Source organism: Anguilla anguilla, chromosome 8 (assembly GCF_013347855.1).
Source record: "Anguilla anguilla isolate fAngAng1 chromosome 8, fAngAng1.pri, whole genome shotgun sequence".
Lineage (NCBI taxonomy): Eukaryota > Metazoa > Chordata > Actinopteri > Anguilliformes > Anguillidae > Anguilla > Anguilla anguilla.
Window position 1 is genome coordinate 10,714,133 of NC_049208.1, and position 25,438 is coordinate 10,739,570.

At 48.8% G+C, this 25,438-nt stretch overlaps 1 protein-coding gene across 1 annotated transcript; it reads right to left on the minus strand.

The window, feature by feature from the left end:
* Positions 1 to 2,925: 2,925 nt before the first annotated feature.
* Positions 2,926 to 24,774, minus strand: LOC118234169 (NEDD4-like E3 ubiquitin-protein ligase WWP1). Its single transcript, XM_035430560.1, has 25 exons — positions 24,491 to 24,774; positions 20,240 to 20,297; positions 19,111 to 19,201; positions 18,528 to 18,666; positions 17,869 to 17,993; positions 17,162 to 17,320; positions 16,111 to 16,177; positions 15,210 to 15,382; positions 14,690 to 15,050; positions 14,296 to 14,391; positions 13,971 to 14,145; positions 13,141 to 13,195; positions 12,373 to 12,457; positions 11,270 to 11,398; positions 10,613 to 10,685; positions 10,459 to 10,530; positions 10,227 to 10,315; positions 9,603 to 9,762; positions 9,090 to 9,223; positions 8,365 to 8,505; positions 5,867 to 5,987; positions 5,327 to 5,431; positions 4,916 to 5,012; positions 4,412 to 4,484; positions 2,926 to 4,209 (listed from the first exon to the last, which is right to left on the minus strand). Exons 3-25 carry the CDS (start codon positions 19,178 to 19,180, stop codon positions 4,110 to 4,112), a joined length of 2,799 nt encoding a protein of 932 aa, XP_035286451.1. The 5' UTR covers positions 19,181 to 19,201; positions 20,240 to 20,297; positions 24,491 to 24,774; the 3' UTR covers positions 2,926 to 4,109.
* Positions 24,775 to 25,438: the final 664 nt, after the last annotated feature.

Genomic DNA, 25,438 nt, shown 5'->3' on the forward strand with positions numbered 1-25,438 from the left:
CGGGGCTTCCCTAAAGGCAAGACTGTAACTGCAAACACACACACACACATACGTATACACAAACATGTTCACACATGCACAAACATACACACGTGTGTTCACACAAGCACACACGCATGTGTGCACGTGCGTATGCCATAGAATGGATGAGCACATACGTGCACGAACACACAAACACACATGCATTTGCACGTGTAAGCACATGCAGATGAATAATATACCATGCCTTAAAAAAACTTTTACATACAGGTTTTCATTTCATTTATAATTTTAAGCACAGCTGGCCATGCGCACTGTCGATAGTGTACCTGTAGTACTGGTCTGGAACCAAAATGCTTTAACATCAATTTGGCTAATACATTTCAAACCGTATTCACCTTGTTCTGTGGCAGCATTGTGTTTTCCATAGCAAATTAAAACCACCAGAAGGGCTCTACTCTATCTGCTGGGAGCAGAAATGTACTAAAACATGAAAGATTGATTTCCTTCCAAACCCCTTCCAGTCCACTGCAGTCAATCAAAACTGAAGATAATCTGCTGAGACAATTAGCTAATGGACTTATGGGCCCTGTTTAGCGAAATGGAGGGCAATGGTGGTCGTTGAAAGTACCTGTAATGTCATTGGCACTGTATGACTGACAGGTATAAATACAGTAGCTAAAACAACACACAAGGGAAAAGGGGTATTGGTCAGTAAAACACAATAGAGGACGTGCGCATGTATGCATGTCAGACAATAGTCAATTCCTTTGAATGTCACAGAGTGGAAGAAGATATATCTAACAAAATATCTGCTCTGGTAGGCAAGCTTTATATACAGTGCAGTCTCTAAGTATTTAGACAGTGACACACTTTTATTGCTTTGGCTCTGTACTCCAGCACATTGGATTTGAAATGAAACCATGAATATGTTTAAGTGCAGACTGTCAGCATTAGTTTGTGGATATTTACGGTCATATTGCATGACCCCTGTTGGAATTACAGCCCTTTGTATAGAGTTCCCCCATTTTAGGGGACCAAAAGTAAGTAGACAATTGGCTGCTCTGCCGTTTCTTGATCAGCTGTGTCCTTGCATCATTAGTTAATGCACAAGAAAGCTAAGGAAAGGTCTACAGATTGTAGGTGCGGCATTTGCATTTCGAGTCTTGACGTCGCTCAACACGAGGACCAAATACTTTCTCAACATATACAAACTGCGCTGTAGTCGCCAGAAATAACATTTTTCAAACCCACAAAATAGAATAAATAAAAAAATTAAAAGGCAAGTGCCCGCTTACCAATTTTTATTTTTTATTTTTTTAAAGGCAAATCTGAATGTAAATAAAAGATCAGTGTTGCTAAGGAATCACATCCATCGAGTCACTTCCTGTTAGTCAGTATCTTGCGTAGGGTAGCGTGTCTGTTGCTTTGTCCTTGGAATAAAGCTAATCTCAGCCTCAGTGTTCCTTCTCACTTACTGCCACATCCTCAGCCACGATTGGCCCATCTTAATTAATCCAGGCTGATCTGGACGCTTGCTTAGCCAATGACCACTCAGGGAACCCGGTATGAAGGTCACATCTGTTGCAAACTGGCCACCAGGTCAAGGCAGAAGAAAGAAAGTTAATTTCAGCTTGAATTGGAATGTTTCAGTTTTAAGCATACAGAGGGGAACTGGGGGATGTTTTTTTGGTTTTTAGTGGTTCAGCCCTTTCGTAAATTACTCATTTTTCCTGTAAAGCGACCTTGCGACAGTGTCTCTGTTGAAACCTCTTTGCAAATTAATTTAAATTGAAATAATTGACGTGACCTTTCTTTTTCTCAAATTGAGTTTGTGCCATAAACTCAAGCTGCAATTCACACAACTCACAGTTCCTGAGGGATAACCTCCTTCTCCATACAGTGACTGTCATGTGCCTAAGAAGTGACACAGGGGGTATGAGTGCCGTTTTACTCAGTGAACACTGAAAATGGAGCTGCTTACCCAGGAGAACTGCATCCGAAGGTTTCCTAATGCGCACACACACACACAAGCGGCTCTGTACATGTGGAGTATGGTCATATCATGATCAAAAAATTGGAATAAATTTACACAACTAAAAAAGATAAAGATTTATAAATCTAGGAAGGGGAGTGAATAGTTCATAAACTCCGGGAAGGTGCTGTGAGGTTTTCAGAGCTGGTGTCATTATCAAGAGGGAAAAATATTTAGTCACACTTGAGCAGGATGTGACCCAGACACAGTTTAACATCGGGAAAGCACCGCAGTGAGACTGCTCCACAGAGAAACCAAAGACAAACAGGTACGCGCACACGTAATGGTAGCCATCTCTGCTAATTAAATCATTCAAAGGAAGCGGGTGTCAGAACACAAACGCGAGCGAAGATCTGCGAAAGATCAGTACGCATCGTCGTTTAAAAAGTGATCTCGAGTGTGACGCACCGCTGCTAATTGCTTGAGGGGGGGGGGGGGGGGATTAATAAATCATCAACTGAAACATGCGCAAATGAAAGCCTAATTATAGCATGAACTCTGCTAATGCCCGAATATAACCTTTGGCACAAACCGGGCTCGTGGAAGCACTGCGCTCATTTGCAGCACAGAGGCATTGTGGGATAGAGGATGAATGGGGGGGGGGGGGGGGGGTGAGAAACAACGTGATAATCCGGGAGAGGCTTTTAATTGCTGCGACTGCAACGGATCCCGTAGGACTTGGCTGTTGTGATCCCACCAGAAAACAAGACGCCGGCTCTCTCTTGTCGGGGAACGCGCTAACCAGCCCCGGTGAGACTCCGTCGGCTAGGCCTCGTTAACACAGCTTTTTAATGACTGCGGGCGGCTAAGGCGCTTGTCTGGCTGCATCAGCAGAACCGTCCTTCTGAACAGGGGTTCACGGGGAGTCAGAACAACACAATTACAGAACACAAATGAATGTTCAGAGACCGTTTTCCTTTCAGTCACTTTAATTGCACTCTTTTCTTGATCAATCTCACCCACAAGAACCAATATCCATTCACCCTGGCCTATTAAGGTACACTTCATATAATAGAGTTCAAAAATGTGCTATTGATTTTTTAATTTTTTTCTTTTCTTCCTTAATTTATTTTAACTGTTTTCATACAGCAGGGCATTACCTGTTTTAAGAATAGGATGCAAGGGAGCAAACAGCATGTTATGACACAGCATATGACATCAGCTGCTTCTGTTTGACAAATTTGGGTCGTTAAGTTTTGAAGCCTCACACCCCCGCCTGTCCCTCCCAACCCATAAACACCGCCGACGCGCATCCGGGGGGCGACACAAAGAGTCATCTTGCTTCGTCGTGCTCGCGTTGCCGTGCCGACTCCGAACGCCGCTTCTGCGCCACGCTTCCGATCCCGCCCCTCCTCCCCCTCAGAGCGCCGCTCGCTCGTGCGCCGCGGGGGCGGGGCCAAAAGGCGAACGGATAAAGAAAAAAAAAAAAAGAAGAACAAAAAAAAATGTTTCCCGCGTAAGCAGTGTAGGGTTCATTCGAAGCCAGTCACAGGTAGAGGCGCTCCCCGCCCCCTCAAGATGGCTGCTCCCGATGACGGCAACCCAAAACGCCATGGGGAAGGGGGGGGGGGGTTTCACACCGGGATCCACACCCACGTCCAGACTCCATGTCGGGACAGTTTTGCAGGCAAGCTGGGCTTGTAGCAGTATGGATGGCAGGCCCAGTCCAAATCAAGCCCCCCTCCCAAAAAAAACAGCTAAGTCACCTTAAAAGCTCTATAAAACTAGAGCCATAGATATAGTTAAACTATAAAATCATTTCTTCTTATACATCTTTTAAAAACCAGCCAAAAGAACAAAATAATAATAATTATAATAATACTATTAATAGGCTTCCTCTTTTAAAAGAGGAGAAAACGCTGAAATGTTCCATTGCATATTTATGAGGAAGAGACGCAAGGTAAATTTCTAGATGATATTCAGAAATAAGATTTTTTTTTTTTTTTTAATGACAAAATAGCTTATGTACATTAGTATCTAATTATCTGTGCAATTTTTCTCGTATTTTTATGTATTTTTTTTATGTTGGCTGGGCGACAGAGGGAAGCTTATTCTCAGACAGTGGCAGAATGGCGGGGGGGGGGGGGGGGGGGGGCTACTCCTGGCCGAACCCTTCCGTTTCCTCGATGGCGAAGAGCAGCTTCTCCTTCAGCTGCTCGTAGCTTTTATAGGGCGGGAGGTCCAGCCTGTTGAAGCTGTGGAGAGAGAGAGAGAGAGGGAGGGAGAGAGAGAGGGGGAGAGAGAGAGAGGGAGGGAGGGGGAGAGAGAGAGAGAGAGAGAGAGAGAGGGCGGAGCCGCAGTTAAACGCTGACAGGCCGGCCGGGCGGAACAGTGAAAGGTGAGAGGGAAGAGGGGAAGAGAGAGGAAAGGCGTGTTGTCGTGGAAACGCAGGCTCACCAGGTGTGGCTGCGGGGAAGCCAGGTGTCCTTCCCCACCTTCTCAATGCAGAACTTCTGAGGCCCGTTACTGCCTGTGAGGAGGAGGGAAGTGTTAATGTCAAACACTGACTGACAATGACTGAGTGACTGACTGACTGACTGACAATGACTGAGTGACTGACTGACTGACTGACTGACTGACAATGACTGAGTGACTGACTGACTGACTGACTGAATGACTGACTGACTGACAATGACTGACTGACTGACTGACTGACAATGATTAAGTGACTGACTGTTTTTTCATAGCCTCTATCAGTTCATGTAAATTTGTTAGCAATGGGAAGCCATTCAATGGTTTAAATTGTTTACAGTAAGTGCTGCAGCATATCAAACACCAACAAACACCGCAGCCCTCCACCTCAACCCACCCATGTGCTCAGCACCACCACCACACCACGGCAGACTGGGGCGTGTGTTTGTGCGGGAATGTGTGTGTGTATGTGTGTGTGTACATACTCACCCATGAGCTCAGCGAAGCCCCCTAGTGGCAGCCTGCAGGTCCCTGTGACGAACTGCATCAGCCGCAGACGCACCTCGTTGTCCACCTCTTTCACGAACTGCAGGGGGCGACAGAGAGACGCTGCAGTACTGACACCCACAGAAACGCTCTCTCTCTCGCTCGCACTCTCGCTCGCTCTCACGCGCACTCGACAGGTGCTACGGAAGCCCCGCTGAGCTCCACTCTCAGCACTCGGCGCTGCTGATGACCGCTAATGCGCCACTTTGACTACGGAAGCCCAAATTGCCGTCATTACACCTCCGGCATCGCGGCCGGCGGCAGTCATCTGCAGCAGACGGCCTGCGGTTGCCTGGGTGACGCGCAGGGAGGCCGGAATTAGCCGGCGGAGAGCAGGTGAGAGCGGGGCTCTACCTGCCAGAACCAGATGATCTGCTTGCTGTTGCGCGTGTAGTGCCGGTAGACCGTGTTCCTCTGCCAGTCCTGCAGGTCCACCTCCAGCATCCCGCAGAGCATCACCTGGACAACACACACGGGTGAATCACACTGAAAATACGACTAAACACGCATACAGCACACTGACTGACTAACTGACTCTGACAGGCTGACTGACTCTGACTGACCGACTCTGACTGACTGACTGACTAACCGACTGGCTCTGACTGACAGACTGTAACTGACTGGCTCTGACTGACAGACTCTAACTGACTGGCTCTGACTGACTGACTGACTAACCGACTCTGACAGACTGACACTGACTGACTGACTATGACTGACTGACTGACTGACAGCCCGACTCAGACAGACTGGCTCTGACTGACTGACTGACTATGACTGACTGACTGATCGACTCTGATTGACTGGCTCTGACTGACAGACTCTAACTGACTGGCTCTGACTGACTGACTCACTCCAGGTAGGAGCTCTGTGAGCATTCCCCCAGCACTGCCTCACCTCCAGCTCCTTCTCATCGAAGTACTGCAGCCACTGCAGAGGGACCACCTCATTAAAGCCGTCCAGGAAAGCTTTGGTCTGCTCCTCCACCCCCCGCGAAAACCGCCACTCCGCCATCAGCCTGCCGCAGGGGAACAGCCATTACAGTAACATACTGAGCTGTGCGTGTCATTACCGTAACAATATAGAGCCACGTGTGTGTCATTACTGTAACACTGCAGAACCGTGTGTGTCATTACTGTAACACTGCAGAGCTGTGTGTGTCATTACAGTAACACTGCAGAGCTGTGTGTCATTACAGTAACACTGCAGAGACGTGTGTCATTACTGTAACACTGCAGAGCTGTGTGTGTTATTACTGTAACACTGCAGAGCTGTGTGTGTTATTACAGTAACACTGCAGAGCTGTGTGTGTTATTACTGTAACACTGCAGAGCTGTGTGTGTTATTACTGTAACACTACAGAGCTGTGTGTGTCATTACTGTAACACTGCAGAGCTGTGTGTGTTATTACTGTAACACTGCAGAGCTGTGTGTGTTATTACTGTAACACTGCAGAGCTGTGTGTGTCATTACTGTAACACTGCAGAGCTGTGTGTGTCATTACTGTAACACTGCAGAGCTGTGTGTGTCATTACAGTAACACTGCAGAGCTGTGTGTCATTACAGTAACACTGCAGAGACGTGTGTCATTACTGTAACACTGCAGAGCTGTGTGTGTCATTACAGTAACACTGCAGAGCTGTGTGTCATTACAGTAACACTGCAGAGACGTGTGTCATTACAGTAACACTACAGAACCGTGTGTGTCATTACTGTAACACTGCAGAGCTGTGTGTGTTATTACAGTAACACTGCAGAGCTGTGTGTCATTACAGTAACACTACAGAGCTGTGTGTGTTATTACAGTAACACTGCAGAGCTGTGTGTCATTACAGTAACACTGCAGAGCTGTGTGTCATTACAGTAACACTGCAGAGCTGTGTGCATCATTACAGTAACATTACAGAGCTGTGTGTGTCGTTACAGTAACACTACAGAGCTGTGTGTGTTATTACAGTAACACTGCAGAGCTGTGTGTCACTACAGTAACACTGCAGAGCTGTGTGTGTCATTACCGTAACATTACAGAACTGTGTGTGTCATTACAGTAACACTGCAGAGCTGTGTGTGTCATTACTGTAACACTGCAGAGCTGTGTGTGTTATTACAGTAACACTGCAGAGCTGTGTGTCATTACAGTAACATTACAGAGCTGTGTGTGTCATTACCGTAACATTACAGAGCTGTGTGTGTCATTACTGTAACACTGCAGAGCTGTGTGTGTTATTACAGTAACACTGCAGAGCTGTGTGTCATTACAGTAACACTGCAGAGCTGTGTGTGTTATTACAGTAACACTGCAGAGCTGTGTGTTATTACAGTAACACTGCAGAGCTGTGTGTCATTACAGTAACACTGCAGAGCTGTGTGTCATTACAGTAACACTGCAGAGACGTGTGTCATTACAGTAACACTACAGAACCGTGTGTGTCATTACTGTAACACTGCAGAGCTGTGTGTGTTATTACAGTAACACTGCAGAGCTGTGTGTCATTACAGTAACACTACAGAGCTGTGTGTGTTATTACAGTAACACTGCAGAGCTGTGTGTCATTACAGTAACACTGCAGAGCTGTGTGTCATTACAGTAACACTGCAGAGCTGTGTGCGTCATTACAGTAACATTACAGAGCTGTGTGTGTTGTTACAGTAACACTACAGAGCTGTGTGTGTTATTACAGTAACACTGCAGAGCTGTGTGTCACTACAGTAACACTGCAGAGCTGTGTGTGTCATTACCGTAACATTACAGAACTGTGTGTGTCATTACAGTAACACTGCAGAGCTGTGTGTGTCATTACTGTAACACTGCAGAGCTGTGTGTGTTATTACAGTAACACTGCAGAGCTGTGTGTCATTACCGTAACATTACAGAGCTGTGTGTGTCATTACCGTAACATTACAGAGCTGTGTGTGTCATTACTGTAACACTGCAGAGCTGTGTGTGTTATTACAGTAACACTGCAGAGCTGTGTGTGTTATTACAGTAACACTGCAGAGCTGTGTGTTATTACAGTAACACTGCAGAGCTGTGTGTCATTACAGTAACACTGCAGAGCTGTGTGTCATTACAGTAACACTACAGAGCCATGTGTGTCATTACCGTAACAACACAGAATTATGTGTAGCATTAATGTAACAAAATAAAGCCATGTGCAGCATTACAGTAACACTACAGAGCCGTGTGCGTCATTACCATAACAAAATAGAGCCATGTGCATCATTACTGTTACAAAATAGAATCACGTGTATCATTACAACAATACAGAACCATGTGTATTATTAACATTACAATATAGAACTTTGTGTACCATTACAGTAAGAATACAAGTCAACACAGTAACTGTCTGCTCGTGTGATTGACAGGTCTCCAATGTGACAGGCAGCTCTCCTACCCAATGTACTCCTCTTTGTTCTCCTCCGTCACCAGCACATTGGCTCCGTCGGGCTTCAGGTCATGTGACGTGATCTTCCCCAGGATCTCCATGTCTACGGAGAAGTACATCTCCAGGCCGCACTCCTCGATGTTGTTGTCCCTGCGGAGAGAGGAGCGAGGAGGGACCTATTCAGAGGAAGGAGGGGCGCTTTATTGTACAATACGGACAGTACAGCAGTCAGGGAACTGGGCCTGTAACTCACAGGCTGCAGGTCTGATTCCCAGCTAGGAGACAGCTGTTGTATCAATGCACAAGGTAATTAACCTTAACCTGCTTCAGTGCACAGCTGTATAAAAGCACTGAGTGCATTAATAAAAGCTGTGAACGTCGCACGGGATAAGAGCATCTGCTAAATGCTAACAATCCAAGTGAAATGTAGACACACGTAATCCTACAACCAATGCAACCAATGGAACAGCCTGCAAGAGTCTTCTAAATGCTTCCATTCCCTGTTTGAGAGGTTCAAGCCAGCAAATACATAAAAAGGTAGCGCAAGCAATAAAGGACTACAAATAAAACCAGCAACTTGAAAGGCCCACAGACTGCAGAGCAAAGCAGGAAGTGCTCTGCAGAGTGGCAGGAAGTGCACCGCAGAGCGGCAGGAAGTCCATTTTCCTCCACGGCCCGGGCTCAGCGCGACCTAGACGCTCTCCAGTCAGCCCTCGCCAGCGCACAGGCCGTACCTGATCCAGATGAGGGAGTTGTAGAACTCGGGGTCGATGGACTCCAGGTCTTTGATGGTGAGCTTCTTGTTGAGCATGCGCTTGTAGAAGGGAAGGGAGAAGCCTGTGTCGATGAACTTGCCATGAAAGAGCGCCTGGGGGAGGGAGAAATGGAGGGAGGGAGGGAAAGAAGGAGGGAGAGCGAGAGAGGGAGGGAAGGAGAGCAAAAGAGAGGGAGGAAGGGGGAAAGGGAGGAAGGGAAAGAAGGAGAGGGGGAGAGAAAGAATGGGAGGAGAAAAGATGGGAAAAGGGGAGGGTTTAAATTTTACTTCCTTGTCTTAAATCATTATTATGTGCTTATTATGAAACCCTCACATGAAGTGCTGAACGTGAGCCAGGTTTTTTTTTTGCATCCGATTTACGGCCATCAAACAGTTCACTCATTAGTCAGGACCGCCTCCGTCAGACAGCGTGACCTGGCTCTTCCTACCCTCCCCTTATGTGTGAGGTGTCAGGCGGCGTGACGTCACTTGCCATGGCGATGAAGCGGCCAATGAAGCAGAAGTAGGAGAGGTGGTCGGGGTTGATGGTGGAGGCGGGGTTTATCTGCAGGCAGTAGTTGCTCTTGCCGGCATACTCAAACAGGCAGTACATCGGGTTCAGCACCTCGTGGGACAGCAGGAAGAACCACTCCCTGGGGGGGGGGGGGGGGGGGTATCAAAGACTCTTTAGCCACACCAGATACTCAGCTCCTGCATTCATTAAATGAATAAATTAATGATGCTACTGGAAAAAATGAAGTAAAAAGCAGAAATGTTTTTGTTTTTATAGAAAATTCTACCTTTACACTTTGGACCAGTTCATAAGTTTTCTTTGAAAAAAAAAAAAACAGGTGTCTTTTTCCAAGTGAAAATTGACTTGGAAAATTGGTTTTCCTTTATACAGGGCATATGTAGCATAACACAGCAGAATAGCTAGAGAAAATGTTTTTCTGTACAATGCACAAATCAACAACAAATGAACAACCATCCATGATAAAAAACCATGAGCTATCAAACCATTTACATAACTACTCCAGCACTTTCACGGACCAGTGAGAATCTCAGGGAGGACAGATGGGGAAAAAACGATTTGCTAAGACAGGGCCTAATGACTGACCTCGCCAGGCCACCGTAGTCCAGCCCCTCCTCCCCTCTGAAGATGACATACAGCCGCCTCCTCAGGTCGTAGGGTTTCAGGGCCATGATCTGGACACACGCACGCACAGCAAAAAAAAATAAAAAATGAAACACACACAGCAAATCAGCAGTTCTGCTAGGAAATGGCAAACATTTTGTGTGTAAGCAGGTACTCATTAGTACATTGAACATTGACAGAGAAATGTCCTTACCTGCTGGAAGGAGTCTTCAAACAGTGTTTGTCGAGACACAGTGATCTTCACATGGCTGGGCAACGCATTCGACTGGGGGGGGGGGGAGGGACAATAAGTCAAATACTGAAATATTCAGTCACAATAGCCAATTAGCAGAAGGCACAGCCCTCACCTGGCATAAGTAGCGGAAATGCGCTAGCTTCCACCTGAAGCTACGTTCATAGGCTATCTGAGGACCTTTGGTGCTGAAAGACAAATCAAATTTAACAAAGTTGGCACAGGCGCACTCAGAAACATGGACGTCCATGCCAAGCTTATACATTCAAAAATCATAAAATGCCATCATGCCCCTCTGTTAATCAATGAAGAAAATAAATCTTAAGAATTCTATATGAAACAACCCCAAAATTAAACTAAGACATGTAAGTGGCAAATGAGCATGAACAAAATGTTGCCAGCACTCTAATAATAACCCAAATTTAAGGGTCATTTCCTGTAGTCAGGATTCCAATGTGCCCCCACCTAATGTTAATAGAAAGACTGGGCTACACCAATAGGAGATGTTATGGAGGTTGCATGGTAGCTCACTGGTTTATTTGATTTTGTGTGTTGTTTGTGTGATGCTGACTTTCACACGTGTTGTTTTAAAAGCTCAACTGATGGGCATTGGACATTAGCATAAGTTGCTAATGTTAAGGTACAATGCACTTCCTCTTTTATACACCGTATCTATAATCATGGGTATCTGTTCCAATCAAATAAAGGGTAAATACATTTTTAAAAATAGAAGCGTGATTGAATAAACTCCCCGCCTCCCCGGGCCACTCACACGGAGGACTTCCCGGTGCGCGGGTCGCTGAAGGTGGTCGTCCGGGTGTTGTGATCCACGAAGTATCGCACCCCCTCGCGCGTGTACCGAATCTCCCAGCCCTCGGGCAGCGGGTCCTCATTCTGCAGCCTGGAGATACGCACAGCCGTCAGGCACTGTTAAGGACAGCTATACAGTAAAGCTCGGATAACAGGACCAGCTAACCCCAACCTGAATCATGACCTCTCGAAAGAAAATCCAAAGACTTCCGCCTAGATATCGAACCACAACGCTTCCCCCACCACTACACAAACACGGCAAATATTTTACCGCTTGTCATGATTTTTGTGTGACTTTCCAGGATGGTATTTTAAAAATATTTTCAAGGGTTTTTAAAAACTGAGGGAACCCCCCAATAAGGACAGTGCTAGCAATTCACAAAGACAGGGAAAAAACACAGCAGCACAGAGTGGACCGTTCCCAGACACACGCAGTCTGACATCAGAAGCAGGACACTGTAAGGCGGGGGGGGGGGGGGGGGGGGACTCACGTTGACCCCACAGACCGCGCCACACGTCTCGTCTTGGTTGCTTATTTAGAGACGAAAATAAAAACCAGCCCCCCTGGGGCGCTGTGACCAGGGCAGAGGACACCCTGATTTAGTGGACACCCTTAGCATGGGTGGGGGGGGGGGGGGGGGGGGGGGGGCACATAACTGACATTGTGAGCCACTACCCTTCTCCATAACCTAGCACTGTCATGTTGCCATGAGGGGGCATGGCCTACAAGCCACAGGGAATGTTCTGGTAAACACGGGCCGAGGGGACGTGGTCTCTGACTACGGGGGCGTGGCCTACAAGCCACAGAGAACGTTCTAGTAAACAGGGACCAGGGGGAGTGGTCTCCGATACACAAATTATTTACCAGCAAAAGGAGCGCTGTTTACGGGGGCGTGGCCTTTGAACGCAGGCACTGCAAGAGTAAACAAGACTGACCAAGGGGGCGTGGCCTCTGACACACACAAGCAGTACATCCGCAAAAGCTGCACTGACCAAGGGGGCGTGGGCCCGTGGCGCGAGCAGGACACCAGAAAGAGTGCGTGAGTGGGGGGGGGGGTCCCTTACCCTTGTGTGCGAGGGTCTTCCCACTGAGTGGTCTTGGTGTTGTGGTTGACGAAATACACCCGATCGTTGGAGTCCACACGTCGTTCTGCCAAACACAGGCACACACACACACACACGGTGGCGTAAATCACCACCCCGTATTTCAACATCCACACACTGACCACGGAGGTGTTATTTTAAGTATCTATGTGCTTAGCGGGCTTGCATACACATCTCACGGTTTGGATGTATCCAGTTAGGGGCACATTGATCATTTATAAAAGCAACTAACGGATAAGAGTCTTCCTCAGCTAATCTACTCCAGTTCCCCAAGAGGAACTCAACCTTCCAGTCCCATTATCCTATAAACCACACTGCAACATTGGGGGAGGGGGGGGTGGTCAGACTCTCATAATAATGATAATAACAATACATCCTTATTTATAAAGTACTTATCCAAACAAAAGTTACGAAGTGCTTCACAGAGCAAGCATTTAAAACAATGAACAAATGAAACACTAAGAATATTAAAGAGCAAATGAGAAACAAGCAGCAGTGATAAATATAATGAAATAAAATACAGCAGATAAAAGCATAGCTATGTGTGGGCTGTTAGACGGTAAGGCACGATATATATATAAGTATAATATCAAAGTAAGTAATATATATATATATATATAAGTAATATCAAACACACAGGGACCTAGGGCTGTTCAAATTTAAACACACGTGATCCCAGCTTCCAGTATCTATGGGTGGGAACAAGAGAATCCCATCCTAAAGACTTACCCCAGCCAGGGGGCAGGGGGCCCAGGGGGTCATTTTCAGCAGACATCATGGAAGCCTGTCCCAGGAGAGAATATGGTCAACAGCTTCATCCAGTGACACGCTAATGACACAACAAGGCCCAGTGCCTGAACATCTCTTCCATCCGGTAACATTAATACATCCAGACCGATCCAGTAGAGAGTTACAGTGCTTTTTGACTGAAAGACACGACAGGTGCGTCTGTCTGGCAAGCAGATGTTCCACAGTTTGAGCCTTTAGTCCAGGATGCGTGATTGACAGATTGAGTACTACACTGTGATTGGATCATAAAGACTCATTCTGGGGCTGTGGTACCTGTGTGGCAGATGGAATCTGTAGCGTTCTTATTTTACAGATGAAGTACAGCATAGTGTGAGTCCATGTGAGAGACATGGTGGAATGGTGTTAGAGTTAGAGTTAGAGTTAGCGACAGTCATGTGACTGGGCCTTGGATTCAATCTTCAGTGTGAGAATTTAGAGGGCATCTCTGGTGCACAGAGCCTTTAGAGTGATTGGTTGGCAATAAAATACTACAGTGTGATTGGTGGGTAGATTCAGCAGGGTCACTGGTTGGTAGATACAGAAGTGTGATTGGCTGTAGAGATTGCAGTGCAATTGGTCACTGCCCAGAAGGGTCTGCAGTGTGACTGGTCAGTGCTCAGTAGTGGCTGCCGTGTGATTGGTTGTAAAGACAGCAGAATGATTAGTCAGCTCTCAGCAGTGAATGCAGTGAGACAAGCTGTAGAGACTCCAGTGTGATTGGTCAGCACTCAGCGGTGGCTGCAGTGTGATTGGCTGAGGCGTGTTGTTACCGAGTAGAGGTATCTCTGGTTGAACTGGTGCATAGCTCCCTGCAGCTGGCTCCGCTGGGACTGCCACTGCTCAAAGTTTCGGACCGACTCCATGGTGGGCCGCTGCCAGGTGGTGGTCCTGGTGTTGTGATCCACGTAGTAGATTCTGCCTCTGTCATCCACACGCCTCTCCCATCTATACAGAAACACACACTGCTGTCAATCACAGGAGAGAGGAGGGGCAAAGCAAGACAAACACGCACGCACGCGCACACACACACACGCACACACATACCATGTACACGCATGCACGAGCGCGCGCGCACACACACACACACACACACACCCTGTTGGTAGGGGTTGCGGCCTCTCCCAGGTGGTGGTTCTGGTGTTGTGATCAACATAGTAAGTTCTGCCATGCAGGTCTTTCCTCTGCTCCCACCTGCAACAAACAAAGGACATCAGTCAATCAGATCAGGAACAAACACCTGCCAGCAGCCAATCAGATCTGGACCAAACACTGGCCATCAGCCAATCAAATCTGGCCTTCAGACTCGTTCATCATCAAACCAAACACTTTCTCCTTGTCTTCTAAAAACCAAAATGTACCATCATATGAAGGAATAATTTTTCTCTCAATATTGGCAACAATCCATATTTGTTTTCATATATTTGGATTGGTGTATGAGGTGTTGTAGAGTGTCAGTTATCGGGTTCAGTAGGTCAGTGCTGTCACTCACCCGGGGGGCAGGGCGTCAGTGCTGTTGCTGCTCCGGGTCTGTTGCCTGGGCTTCCCCCCCTCCGGAGCACCGCCGCTGCTGCCACTGGCCCCATAGGCCTCCGAGCTGGAGGTCACCGTGGTGACGGGGGTGGGGCTGGAGGAAGAAGAGTTTGGGGGTGCGTCCACGGCGCCGGCGGGGGCGGGGGTGGAGGAGGAGGACGGCTCACGGGGCGGGTCGGGAGCCAGCCGGTCCGAGGCGAGGTTAGGGGCGGGGTTAGGGGCGGGGCCCGGGGCGCTGCTGGGAGTTTCGTCGCTCTCCTGCGAGTCGCCAGCAGAGGGCAGCACCTCTTCCGCAGCAGGGCCGGGAGTCTCCCCGTTCACTGTGTACAGGTCGGACATTCGCAAGTTCCGTAAACCTAAATCTCAAACCCTCCACTCTAGCCCGGGTGAACATAGGTGAACGTGTACTGGAATTTAAACGGTTCTAGCGGACGGGCGTCGGTAAGATTCGCGCTCGGGCGTTTAGACGTTAGCCTCACCGGTTCCGTTCGCGGCCGGCTCTTGAGTCGGCCTCTTCGCGGGCGTGCCCTGGGGGCTGGCCGGCCGGCACGCCACGGGGGAGGAGCCGTTTCCGTTGGCGACGGGGACGGAGCTGCAGTCGCTCTGGACAGAGGAGGTGGAGGGTCCCTCGCTGTCGATTCCGTTCAGAGAGCTGTGGGGGGGGGGAAGGGGAGGGGGAGACCGCACGGTCACATGGTCAGTCACACGGCAGCACCCAAAAAGCCATCATTTCCTTTTAGCATTTCAGACAAACATCTTCTCTGGGGCTGGGATTGGTAATCAATCATCACTGCCCCAGCCAAGGAGCGGTCCAATCGGTTAATCAGTAACCGGTCATGTGACAAAGCCCTGAAAAGCACTGGCTTCAGATCAGCAGAGCGTGCAAGCTGCCAGGGGCGATAATACAGACAAGGCACTGGGATGTGTGTGTGTGTGCAGGTGTACATGTGAGAGAACAGGTGTGTTTATATGTGTTTATATGTGTTTAAATGTGTGTGTGTGCGTAAGAATCTGTTTGCCTAAACGCGTGTGTCTGTATGCATACATGTGCGGTTGTGTGTCTGGATGTATGTTCATGTGTATCTATCGGCCTATGTGAATGGGCCCTTGTGTGAATGCTTGTGTATGTGCGTGTTTGTGTGCATGTATGCAAACTGGCAGGCAGTATAACTATACGACAGCAGTCATATGCCCTTGTTATGCAGCAGTGTGTAATCATTAACACAGCTCCTGTGTCCAGTGTTAACTGATGGCTGAATTCAGAGCTCACATTCACCCTCCTGCACCAGCCACCTGCCCGTCTCCCGTCTCCATGGAAACAGAGGGGAGCGGACAGGTGGGGGGGGGGGGGGGTGAGGGGTGAGGGGTGGGGGGGCTCACCGAGTCCGAGGTCTGGAAGAGGTCTCCTCCCCATTCTGGTGGCCGTCTTCTCCGTTCTGCTGTACTTCTGGAGGGGGTAGAGAGAGGCAATTGCGGATTGCGTGTCCATAGCAACTTCTCCACTACCCTGCTGTCTGTTCACCTGTCCATCTGTCAGTCTGCCCCGGTCACATGCTTATCACACATGGGACAGTGAAAGGACCTGCAGGTCTTACAATACGGGACTTTCATTTAGGACTGAAGAAGAATGCAATGCATACAACATTAGCAACATAAATGTGAGCATACGCTCTAAGACGGGGCTGCCCAACCCTGTTCCTGGAGATCTGCCTTCCTGTAAGTTTTCACTCCAACTCTAATTTGGCACACCCGATCCAACTAATTAGCAGCTCAGTGAGATCTCTAGCTGTTGAATGAGGTGCACTTTTTTAGGGTTGGAGTGAAAACCTACAGGACGGTCGATATCCAGGAACAGGGTTGGGCAGTCTTGCTGTAAGATAACACAGTGATTTGTACCCTTACACATTTACAACATTCCCCTGAAACCGCGCATCAGCTACAGATGCGGCGTGAGGGATCTGGCGGAGTTAGCGGTAGCGCTGAGAGCTCAGATCCCCGCTCGGCTCGGAGGGAACAGAGCCAAAGGATCACAGGCCTTATCTCCGTAATGGAGTCACCTCATCTGGTCTCCGCTTCAAATGTATTCCTCCCTCGCTGCCTCTCCAATCACATCAGCTGTGTGGGCTATCAGTCTGAATCAGGTGAAGTGCGCACCTGTTTATCTGTCCATCTGTCGCAAACCCCCCCCCCCCCCCCCCCCCCCCCCCCCCCCTTTCCTTTTTTGAAAAAACACCCCCCCCCCCTCAGGGATGGGAACCCAGACATCCCTCATGAACGCAGGAAGAGACAGAGAGAGACAGTGAGAGAGAGAGAGGGACAAACGGGGGGGAAAGAGAGAGAAAGAGAGGGAGAGAGAAAAATACATGGAGGGAGAGGAGGAGAGAGGGAAGGGGAGGGAGGGAGGGAGGGAGGGGGCGGAGGGCAGACTCACTGGTCGAGGCGGGGGCAGAGCCACCGGTGCCCGTCCCGTTGCTAAGCGACGCCGGCTCCACAGTCAGCCCGTCCAGGAAGACGGTCAGCTCCCCGGTGTTGACGGGCGCCCCGTTCTTACTGTCCAGGGTCAGCTTGAGCACCTCCTTCACATTCTCCACTGTGGGGGAGGCAGAGAACCGCACGCTGTCAGCCTGCAGAAAGCCAGAACACCCCCCCCCCCAACCACCCCTAACCCCCCACGCATAATGACCTGAGGGCCAAGCGAGGGGGGGGAAAAAAAAAAAAAAAACCCACCCACTTGAAAGAACTGATGGTATTACAGCAGAACCTCAGGAGATACAAGAGCCTGTTACAGAATCCCTGTTCTACGTAATGGGAAGAACAGAACCAGGAGTACAGTATGTACATCACCAACGCACAATGGTGAGAATGGTGAGGCTAAAAATCTACTTTAAATACAGTCAAAACTGGACAGAAAGGGCAATGCCTTTTAACTACTGCTAATGAACAGTGTGTGACTGGTATCATGTTCGAAAAATTGCCTATGGCCCAGAACGCTCTGTGTTCACGACACATTTGTGATTCAGATGTTCCGTCGCATTGGCCCACACGCCCGTCCGTTAGGCCTCGGTTCGGTTCCCGTTTTCCAGGAAAGAGGAAGCGGGTGGCGCGGGGCGGGGCGGGGCGGGGCGGGGCGGGACGTACGCTTGCGGTCGTGCAGTTCCAGGACCTGGCGCAGGTCCAGAGACGCCCTCCCCAGCAGGGCGTCGGCCTTGAGCGTGTGGTGGCTCCACACCTTGAAGTCCAGTTTGGTGTGCGGCGTTACATTCCTGTCAAAGACAGAGAAAACGTGGAGTCACTACCGCGGGGGACAGAGGGAGCAAAGCGGGACACGGTGTCTGAAATCTAACAGAAACTGGGCCCCTCACTTTCTACTCTGACATTTTGTTTCCCGGGCAGTGTAACTGTCAGGAAAATCGGCCTGTAATTCTGATGTTGTGGGCTCAGTTGCCAGATGGGGCCCTGCTGTAGTGCACTTGAGTAAGGAATAAGGTCCGATAAGTGCTTCAATGTGAGCTGTACAGGGTTTTTTTAGGGGGCTTTTTCAGCTTTATTTGACAGATTCGTGTAGAGAGACAGGAAGAACTAGGGGGAGAGAGAGGGAGAGACGTGCGACAAAGGTCGGGGGTCGGACTCGAACCGCCGACGTCGCGGCTCGCAATGAGCATGTGGATAGCGCTCTACGGGCTACGCCACAGGAGACACCCCTGTACAGGGGTTTTAACAAGGCAAGGTGCAGAGGGAAGTGATGAGGAGAAGAGGGCCTGGTAAGTGTATAAGGGGCAGCTTTCGGACGGTCTTACAGCGTGAGGCGCTCGTCCCATTTGGGGTTGGAGGAGCTGTGAGATTTGGCGGTCCTGCAGGCCTCCCCATCGGCCCCCAGCTCCACGTACACCGCCGTCCCAAACCAGTTCTTCTTCCTCTTCAGTTTGGCACAGGACACTGCGGAGGAGTCCGCCAGGGACAAACGTGAGGTTAGAATCACACACAGAGACACTCCTCATCCGGGAACACGATCGCTTACAGCAGTGGCTCCCAACCCTGTTCCTGGAGATCTACCGTCCAGCAGGTTTTCACTCCAACCCTAACAAAAGCACACCTCATTCAACAGCTAGAGATCTCACTGAGCTGCTAATGAGTAGAATCAAGTGTGCCAAATTAGGGTTGAAATGATGGACAGCAGATCTCCCAGAACAGGGCACTCTCTGGAACACACTCCCTTCTCTCTCGGGACCGCACTCTTAAAAAAGTGTGTGTGAGATCCCTGTGTGCAGGTGAACGGTACAGGGCGTGCGTATGTGTCTCCCCCTGGGTACAGAGCGGTGAGTGGGCGTGGCGTATTTGGCGGGTGGCGTATTTGGCGGGCTGAGCGGGGCGTTCGCTCACCGACGGCCTGCAGCTGGGACCTCCCTCCGTGGTTGTTTCCACCGTCGGCTCGTGATGTGCCTGATGCCATGTCAGAGACCCCACTGACCGCCTGAAAAACATACACACACACACGGATGCACGCACACACACACACACACACACACACACACGGATACACACACACACACACACACACACACAGTTACCGCAGGGTCAAACAGAACGTGCACTCTCCCCAGCCCTTCCTAGTTGAACAGCTGTGATTCCCTGCTGGGTTATTCCACAGTAAACAGTGTGCTGTGTCACATGCAAGCCCTACTGCTCACTGGAGACGGGGAAATCTGCCCAGACCCTCTGACCTAAGCACTGTGAGCTGGGCAAACTGCCACCGTACCGCCTTAACACTTCTGTTATAGTGTATACTGCAACAGTACTGCCTTAACACTTCTGCACTGAGTATACTCTAACAGTACTGCCCTAACACTTCTGTATAGTGTATACTGCAACAGTACTGCCTTAACACTTCTGCATTGAGTATACTCTAACAGTACTGCCCTAACACTTCCGTATAGTGTATACTGCAACAGTACTGCCTTAACACTTCTGCATTGAGTATACTCTAACAGTACTGCCCTAACACTTCCGTATAGTGTATACTGCTACAATACTGCCTTAACATTTATGCACTGTGTATACTGCTACAGTACTGCCTAAACACTTCTGTCCTGTGTGTAAAGCTACAGTACTGTACTGCGTGTACTGGCACAATACTGGCTTAGTCTTAACTGGGCAGCACACAAGCACAACACCGCACTGTGTGTACTGGCAGCACTGTGTGTACTGGCAACACCGTGTGTACTGGCAACACCGTGTGCCAGTCTTTATTTCCCGCCCTGACCGGATCTACCGGTCTGTCAGCACCGTTTCCCCGTCCGCTTCCCCGTCCGCTTCCCACACGCTGCAAACCGCTGTCCCGCAGAGGGAGGGTGTGACAGCGCAGCTGACCCCGGCCGAGCCGGGACGGCCCGAGCTCGTCGCCCCGAAGCGGACGGACCCGTGAGGTCAGCGGGGGGTGGCGGGCGGACCCGTGAGGTCAGCGGGGGGGCGACCCCCGCCCCGCGCAGCCCGACGCGGGACGTTTACTCACGGTGGCGGGTTCACAAAGCCTTCGGGATCCTCAGCCCACGCCGTGGCCCATGGTTCAGCTGGAAGAGGAAACAGGAAGTCAAAAAGCACGACAAAACGGGAAACGGGCGCACTTACACGTTTCGTATGCCCACACCCATTCTATGGGAGAGTTACCATCGGAACCACAGAATACAAAAAAAAATGCACAAAGGACTTCAAGGTTACGCCAGAAATACGACATTTTGGTACTCAATTTGATCAGCTAGCCAATTCAATTAGCATCGTTTTATATCTTAATTTACCACTAGTGCTTAACGAGCTCAGAATAAAGTAGATTTGGCAAGCACGGATAATACTACATTTGAAAATTAACTGGATAGAGGACGGCAAGTACGGTCCAGATTTTCTGAGCGCTCGGACTCTGAGTGGAAACGACTCATTAGCGGTCACGTTAAAAAAAACATGGCTGCCTCGAACACGAACGGAAAGAAAAGACAACAACATGTAAATAAGTCCCCCTTCAATGGATTTTCACACATCTACACCTGGAGGACAGCTTATAGATGCCTGTTGATCCAGGAGCAAAGCGGTTTAATTTCAGTCCATTGCAAAAGCGCTTAATGGAAGCCCACGACAGGACAGGTCTTATGGAACAAGAGCAATGCTAACACAAAGCATGCAAAATAGCAAAAACTGCTGTTCACTGAATGTGTCATTTTTAAAAGTCTCACTGCGAGTCTGGTTTTGGCAGGGGGTAATGGGACGAAGAGCTTGGCGTGCTTTTAGGAAACGGTCCCACGCACGGGGTATCCCGTTCCCGAGCGCGAGAGGGCGAAAATGACACTCTCCACGCACGCCCCCGCCGCTGCCCCACACCGGCACAATCTCCTCATTTCCTCAAATTGGGAAAGTGAGCCGGAGGCCCCGGTGCCAGCCCGGTAATCCTGCACCGGGGCTGGAGCGCATGGGCGGGGGGAAGGGGGGGGGGGGTGGCATTGTGCGTACCGAACGGAAGCGGAGACGGGCCTGGAGCCAGAGTTAACCCCCCCACGCCGCATGGTAAGCTCTGCCCTGTGCTGCGTTCCGGTGGGTTCCCTCAGGGCACCCCTACCCAGCTCCGCTCTCTGGCGGACTTATCCCTCACATTTGAATAATTAAAAACCGGTGAGAGATACATGAACCCCTACTCCAATGCCAACCCCCCCCCCCCCACCCCCCCAACACTGATAATAACCCCCGCGGTTACGCTGACCTTCATCCCCAGGGCTGTTAGATCCGTCAACAACCACAACCTGAGAAAGGAGGAAGACTTGGGTCGTTCTCTTCTGAGGCAGAAGGACTGGCTGGTTTGGAGGGGGGGTGGGTTGAAAAGCAATAAAGGTGCGTTAAGCTTCAGTGACCACAGCTGTGCAATGCAGCAACACGGAGAGCTGACTAGGCTGAGAAACTGAATAAGACTCAAGGAGAAACAGAGGGACCGGGGCCACAGAGAGAGAGGCTGGGGCCACAGAAAGAGAAACCAGGGCCACAGGGAAAAAGACCAGGGCCACAGAGAGAGAAACCAGGGCCACAGGGAAAAAGACCAGGGCCACAGAGAGAGAAACCGGGGCCACAAAGAGACAGACCGGGGCCACAAAGAGAGAGAGACCAGGGCCACAGGGAGAGAAACCGGGGCCACAAAGAGAGAGACCAGGGCGACAGACTTGGGGTTGTGTGTGTCTCACTCTACAGTGTTCAGGCAGAAAATCCTTGAACTATGTGAAGCTGCCTGCAGTTGTAGCGTACACACCAGAGCTTAGAGCCACAATGGGAAATAAACCCAACAACCAGTCACGTGCAGTCCCAGCTAATACACCGACAAACGCAGCTTTGTGTGTGTGTGTGTGTCTGTGTGCGCGCGTGTGTGTGCGTGCATGCATGTGTGAGTGTGAGTGCTTGCGCTTTGAGGGTATCAAGAATAAATTATGATGAGACCAGCCCATTCAGCCCACCTAGGCATACTACAGCAGATCCCCACAAGCGATCTCTCTGCCTTATGAACCTAGCCCAAAATAATGGAAACAAATTTTTCTACACATTTGCAAAGAGAGAGTAAGAATTTGACTTAAGGGCAGTGACTTCCCTCATCAAGACACTAGCAAGTAAAAAGCTATGCCAAAAGTTTTGCGTGTCTGACCAAAACATTGTCTGGGTCTGTACTGCCTCTTCTGTGCATCTTTCAAGACAGGGCTTTGGCTGTCAAATCCTAACTACAGACTAACTGCCACATAAATTCAGCGAAATTCTTCAACTCCACCTTTGGTGACCCCTGACTTCTGCAGCACCTTTAGTAACAGGAGCACATAAAGTAGCAGACTCAGCAAAACGCGATACGGCTCAGCCACAGTACTCCAAACCAAGTGCAAACTGCAAAAAAAAAATGCGGGGAAAGTCGATACAACGCCCATGAATCGATGGCACAGGACGAAGGCCAAGATCAGCAAATCCGGCGGGCAGACCAGCCTAAACTCAACACATGTTGGGAGGAATCAATCGGTGTTAAGCACGGCTTCGCACAGGGATGCCCATGGAATTACTATCAGTTACATGACAGGTTACAAGAAATACCGACTAACGTTATCCAATGACGCAGAAAACTCATCGCATCACGCGGTTATTTATTTTGATAAGAACACAGATGGTGTCACAGGCAGAGATCATCATATCGGCGGGGGGCGGGGAGGGGGTGGGGCGACAGACAAAACAATCGCAGACAGTCGGCTACCTGTTACGCAGGGCCACATGCGGAAGGTTCGTTGCAACTTCACTTCTTGCAAGTCCACACAAAGCTTGACTTCAGCAACAGTTTAAGTGGAATGACGATATTTTCTATCACACGTATTGAATAATTTGCATTGATTCGTTTTGCAGTGATTTGCAAGTATAATTCAGTAATGTTGGGTCTCTGTCTGAAATAGAAACACTGATTGTTTGTTTCAGTAATTGTGGTGTTCAATTTCAGAAAGTTACTTTTAATGCTAAGTAACACCAGAACATTATAGCGACACAAATATAAATAAATACATACATATAAACCGATGAGCGATATTGCCATATGCACCTGGTCATATTTGCGTTAAGCCAGCAGAAACACTGACAGTAGGAATACATTGTAGCTAGCATATACAAAGTTTTCGAACACAGCAACTTAGCAAAGTAACAACCTTGGTGGGTAACTTATCACTTGGGTAACTTATCACTTAGTTGGTCATGTGGATAATTTTGACCTGTCAGTTATCTCCAAAGAAACTACAGTAGACTAACTCACCCAATGCCAGCTCGTCGGGTGCTACAACGCAGTTTTTGCAATTGGTCATATCTTGCCCAGCTTTGAATACCAAATAACGCGATTAAGACTACAGCTATCTACAGTGTGAATACCATTTTATTTTCTCACAGCAGAACAAAAATTTTAATGTCACCGGTCTTAGGTGTGTGGACCAGCTAGCTGGCATTCAGCGTGATTGTTTCCACTCATCCTAGCGCTGACAGTGCTAATTTGATATCTAATGTTTGCCAATTGCAGATTTCAAAACCAACACCGAGCAAGATAGCAGGGTAACCAGCAAGATATGTGCCAAGTTCAGATGCAAAGAAACACACAATACTGGCGGCGTGGTTAGTAAAACAGCTTGTTCATTTGAGATTGTCGCTAAATTATTTTTTTAAAGCGTGCATGCCGGCAGGAAGCTAGCTAGCAAGTTGATTATAAAGAAAACCAAGACGGCAAATAGACGTGCTATTTTGCTAGCTGTCGAACGTCAGCTAGCCAGCTAACTTAATATTGCTTACACTAGCGCTAAACGACTTCAGCTATAGCAGGCTAACATTGTGTCATATCCCTAAAACCATCTTGGTCATTTTGAGAATCAGCATAAGTACTCCTGTGGGCTTTCTACCCTGCGAAGGGTTTGTTGAAAAACAACAACAAAAAAAAAAAACAATTACACGGGCGACTTCACAGCTGAAACATTGGACGGGCCCATAGCAGCAGCTACAGCTGGCGTACGCCATCTTTATCGGGTCGTGTAGTACCTAGCTACTAACGTTAGCTAGCAGAACACAAACAACTGTGCAAGTGTTGTACCACGAGCACGGTCGTCTGTGGACCCGACCATCGAAAAGGCTGATTTTTCCGTAATAAATGAATACGTGTCATAAGCATTTTTTAAAGACTAGCGGATTGCAGCTGACGTCGCTGAGTCAGGAGCGCTGCGCGACTTTGTCTTACCATGCCCGTTGCTCTCCACCGGCTTTATTCCAGTGGCTATGCGGTATTGGCCCACTACGCTTGTCTGGTGCGCTCTAAACCCTGGCGTTCAACGGCAGTTACCATCAGTAATGCCCCAGACAGGTTTACCGCAGCAAAACATACGCATTCAACGTAGGACGCCACCTTGTATACGTCACCACGCGCATACTGTATTCTTGTGCATGCAAAGGTAGCGTACGCTACGCTCGAATGACTACTTGTTACTTATTTGCTCAATTTTGACAACCCTCAACAACCCTTGAGATTTAAGCCAGTTGGATCAGCCAAACCCTAACGCCCTTGTGCATGCTATTGCTAAGTGCACCGTTCAAAATAGTTATACCCAGTACACCTTGAGAGCTGTAAGACAGGGGTTCCCAGATTTTAAAATATCTAAATAACCACTCATGCCCCTGCAGCATTCCTATCCCAATAAAATGATTGACGGGTTACAACCTTTTTCAAACCCAAGAGGCTGTCGCTCAGTGATAAACTGTACAACACACATCATATATATGTATTTTACAGAAAGACACTTATTTATAACGAAAGGTCGCAGGTTCGATTCCCGGGTAAGGACACTGCCGTTGTACCCTTGAGCAAGGTACTTAACCTGCATTGCTTCAGTATATATCCAGCTGTATAAATGGATACAATGTAAAGTGCTATGTAAAAAGTTGTGTAAGTCGCTCTGGATAAGAGCGTCTGCTAAATGCCTGTAATGTAATGTAATGTAATAACAATATTCAATAATTATAATGTCTTGATCACATTTGGACAAGATTTTACCTTATCATATGACGTATGATGGAGGACTATTTATTCATACTTTCTATATGGAAGTACCATAACAATCACAGCTTTGAAAAAATATGTCTACCTGCCATTAAGGACAGTGAGTGTGGTGTATGCTGAAAAATAATTATG

Bases quoted from the DNA above. Each gene is read 5' to 3' on its own strand.
- LOC118234169 (XM_035430560.1), bottom strand. From the start codon at position 19,180: ATGGCATCAGGCACATCACGAGCCGACGGTGGAAACAACCACGGAGGG. The intron at 10,531-10,612 runs GTGAGGGCTGTG...CCCCCCCCCCAG, and splicing joins ATTTCCGCTACTTATGCCAG to TCGAATGCGTTGCCCAGCCA. The intron at 9,763-10,226 runs GTCAGTCATTAG...CCCCCCCCCCAG, and splicing joins GACTACGGTGGCCTGGCGAG to GGAGTGGTTCTTCCTGCTGT.